This window comes from Penaeus vannamei, chromosome 43 (genome assembly GCF_042767895.1).
Source record: "Penaeus vannamei isolate JL-2024 chromosome 43, ASM4276789v1, whole genome shotgun sequence".
Taxonomy (NCBI): Eukaryota; Metazoa; Arthropoda; class Malacostraca; order Decapoda; family Penaeidae; genus Penaeus; species Penaeus vannamei.
Genome location: NC_091591.1, coordinates 849,460 through 851,959, shown reverse-complemented (window position 1 = coordinate 851,959; position 2,500 = coordinate 849,460). Strand labels below are relative to the sequence as shown.

At 44.6% G+C, this 2,500-nt stretch overlaps 1 protein-coding gene and 1 pseudogene across 1 annotated transcript in view; one reads left to right on the top strand and one right to left on the bottom strand.

Moving 5' to 3' along the window:
* LOC138860739 (crustacyanin-A1 subunit-like) overlaps positions 1-960 on the bottom strand; it is a 1,056-nt gene extending 96 nt beyond the window's left edge. The window contains exons 1-4 of the mRNA XM_070118928.1: positions 749-960; positions 565-649; positions 317-439; positions 1-210 (exon numbers count right to left, since the gene is read on the bottom strand). The exon at positions 1-210 is cut by the window's left edge and continues 96 nt beyond it. Coding sequence (XP_069975029.1) covers positions 1-210; positions 317-439; positions 565-649; positions 749-937 — 607 coding nt within the window. The 5' untranslated portion in view covers positions 938-960. The remainder of the gene's footprint in view (positions 211-316; positions 440-564; positions 650-748) is intronic.
* Positions 961-1,225: 265 nt separating this feature from the next.
* Positions 1,226-2,178, top strand: LOC138860742 (crustacyanin-A2 subunit-like; annotated as a pseudogene).
* Positions 2,179-2,500: the final 322 nt, after the last annotated feature.

Genomic DNA, 2,500 nt, shown 5'->3' with positions numbered 1-2,500 from the left:
CCTGGACGGTCTTGGTGAAGCGGGAGGTATCCAGACCGATGTTCCTGAAGGCGGTTTCGCAGCGCTTCAGGTGCTTGTCCGACATGCTTGGTGAGCGGGAGAAGATGAAGGCGAAGTCCGCCAAGTAGCCTTGGCTGAAGTCTATGCACGAGTGAATGCAGGCGAAGTTGTCATAGTCCGTGTCCAGGATGACGAAAGGCGCCATGAAGGCTGTGAAAACAAGGAACAAACGTCATCAGTAAATAACCATCTCATTAGCTTTTAGCAATCAGAGAGCATCCATGCATGAATAAAAGCGCTCTTTCCAAACACTCACATTCCTCGTAGTCGATGGACAGGTTGGCTTCTCCCAGAGGTATCGGCGCGATCTGTCCGTGGCGCCTCGCCGTCCTTCCATCAGCGCTGATCCCGGTCGACTTGGCGCTGATCTTATTGCCGTCTGGAAAGAGGTTCACGGGCACGGAATGTAACCTGGGATTTGATATATTATCCTAAACATTTTCGAACATATGTCATTCCTACATAAAGTTTTGAGCTGTGAGCAATTAGGCAGAAAAATCGTACCAAAAGAAAATTCGTTGCGCACGCATTGATGAAGGAGCTGGTATGGGTTCTTGGTCAACGCAATTTCATACCACACTCCAGCAAACTGAAATTCAAGAATGTAAAATATAGAAATTAATAAAAAGAAAAAGAAAAAATCCTGTATGCCAAAAAATCATGAGAAAACTTTTTGAAGTTATCTTACTCTCTGCAGGTCGATGAAGGCCTTCTTGTCCACCGCAGGACACTTTCCTGGGACAACGAAGCTGGGGATTTTATCGGCAGCGACCACTGCTACGAGAGCAAGGACTATCAGTGAACTCTTCATGTTGCTGCGAAGGTCAGGGTTTCTCTTCTGCAGATCCGGAGTGCAGTTCTCTGCTTTATGTAGCATGAGGCTCCTTGCAGACGGCTGCCTGACTGTGATATTCTTTTTTATGGCTCTTATTCCCTATCTACAGTAAACACATCTGCCGTATTTTTATATTTCTTTCATTTATGATTGAGTTCCCCTCTTTAAAAAAAGAAGGAAATAATTGCATTGTCAAATAAGTACATTTTCAAAAGGAAAAGGTGGCGCTACTTCCAACGTCTTATGCTCCGCCCCTTCAAGCACTCCCCGCCCTCCACTCCCTCTCGCCTATAAAAGCCTTGCATGACACTTGTTTTCGCCACCAAAGTTCTCTCGACTAAAAAGAGCTGAGGAAAGCAAGGGAAATAAGCAACCATGCCGACCGTAGTAATAACAGCTCTCCTCGTGGCTGTCGTCTCAGCTGACACCATCCCCCACTTCGTGGTTCCTGGAAAGTGTGCCAATGTGCTTGTCCAAGACAACTTCGACCTTCATAAGGTACACTTTATTTCTTATATATCTTTGGTGCAGACGTACTCCACATTTTCAATATGGATCAATATCCTTCTTTAATGCAATACGTTCTTCCCAACAGTATTCTGGACGGTGGTATCAGACCTCCATCATCGACAACCCTTACCAGCCCTTCACTCGCTGCATCCACTCCAACTTCGAGTACTCGGCCTGGCGAGTTCCAAGTCATCACAGCTGGATCTAATCCTTCCAACGACTACCTGAGGATGATGGGCAAGATCTACCCGACCAGGGACTTGCCAGCTGCACACATGCTCGTTGACTTCCCGGCTAGTAAGTCTCGTATGGCTAAGAAGGATTTTATGTCACACCATTTGAATATATACTGACCTTGCAGTAATTTATCCCGCATTAAACCATACAAATCCTTTTCCCACAGCCATTGCCGCTCCCTTCCAAGTGCTCGCCACCGACTACCACTCCTACTCCTGCGTGTACTCCTGCATTGCCTACGACAATTACAAGGCCGAGTTTGGCTTCGTCTACTCCCGCACTCCGCAGACCTCCGGCCCGGCGACTGACAAGTGCGCAGCCGTGTTCAGCGCCAACGGAGTCAACGTGTCTGCCTTCAGGCCTGTCTCTCACGGTACTGACTGTATCTACAGGGCTTGATAACACTGTTATTAACCGATGGATTTCAGTCAGTGGTTGGAATTGGTCTTAAAACTAAGCAGTAACATCCACAGCCCCATGTAAAAATAAATAAATAAATACCGATTCAACTGTGTCGTGTTTCTCTATCGACAGCGGCGTTACTGTATAAAGTTGAGTCATGAGTTTTTATAAGAAAAATTCACCAGAAAATGGTTTCGTTGGAAAAAGCAACGAAAGACGCACTCACACGTGTATGGAATTTAAGAAAATAATAGATAAATAAAATGTACCTCCACCTCTATACATGTGTGAAAACACGTATGTGTATATGTTTTTAGACTTGTATGTATGGGAATATATGTAGGGATGTATATGCTTACCTGTAATAAATCAATGTAAAGAAATATATAAATTTATAAACACGCATACAACAATTCATGTGTATATACATATATACACGTATATATACATGCACAT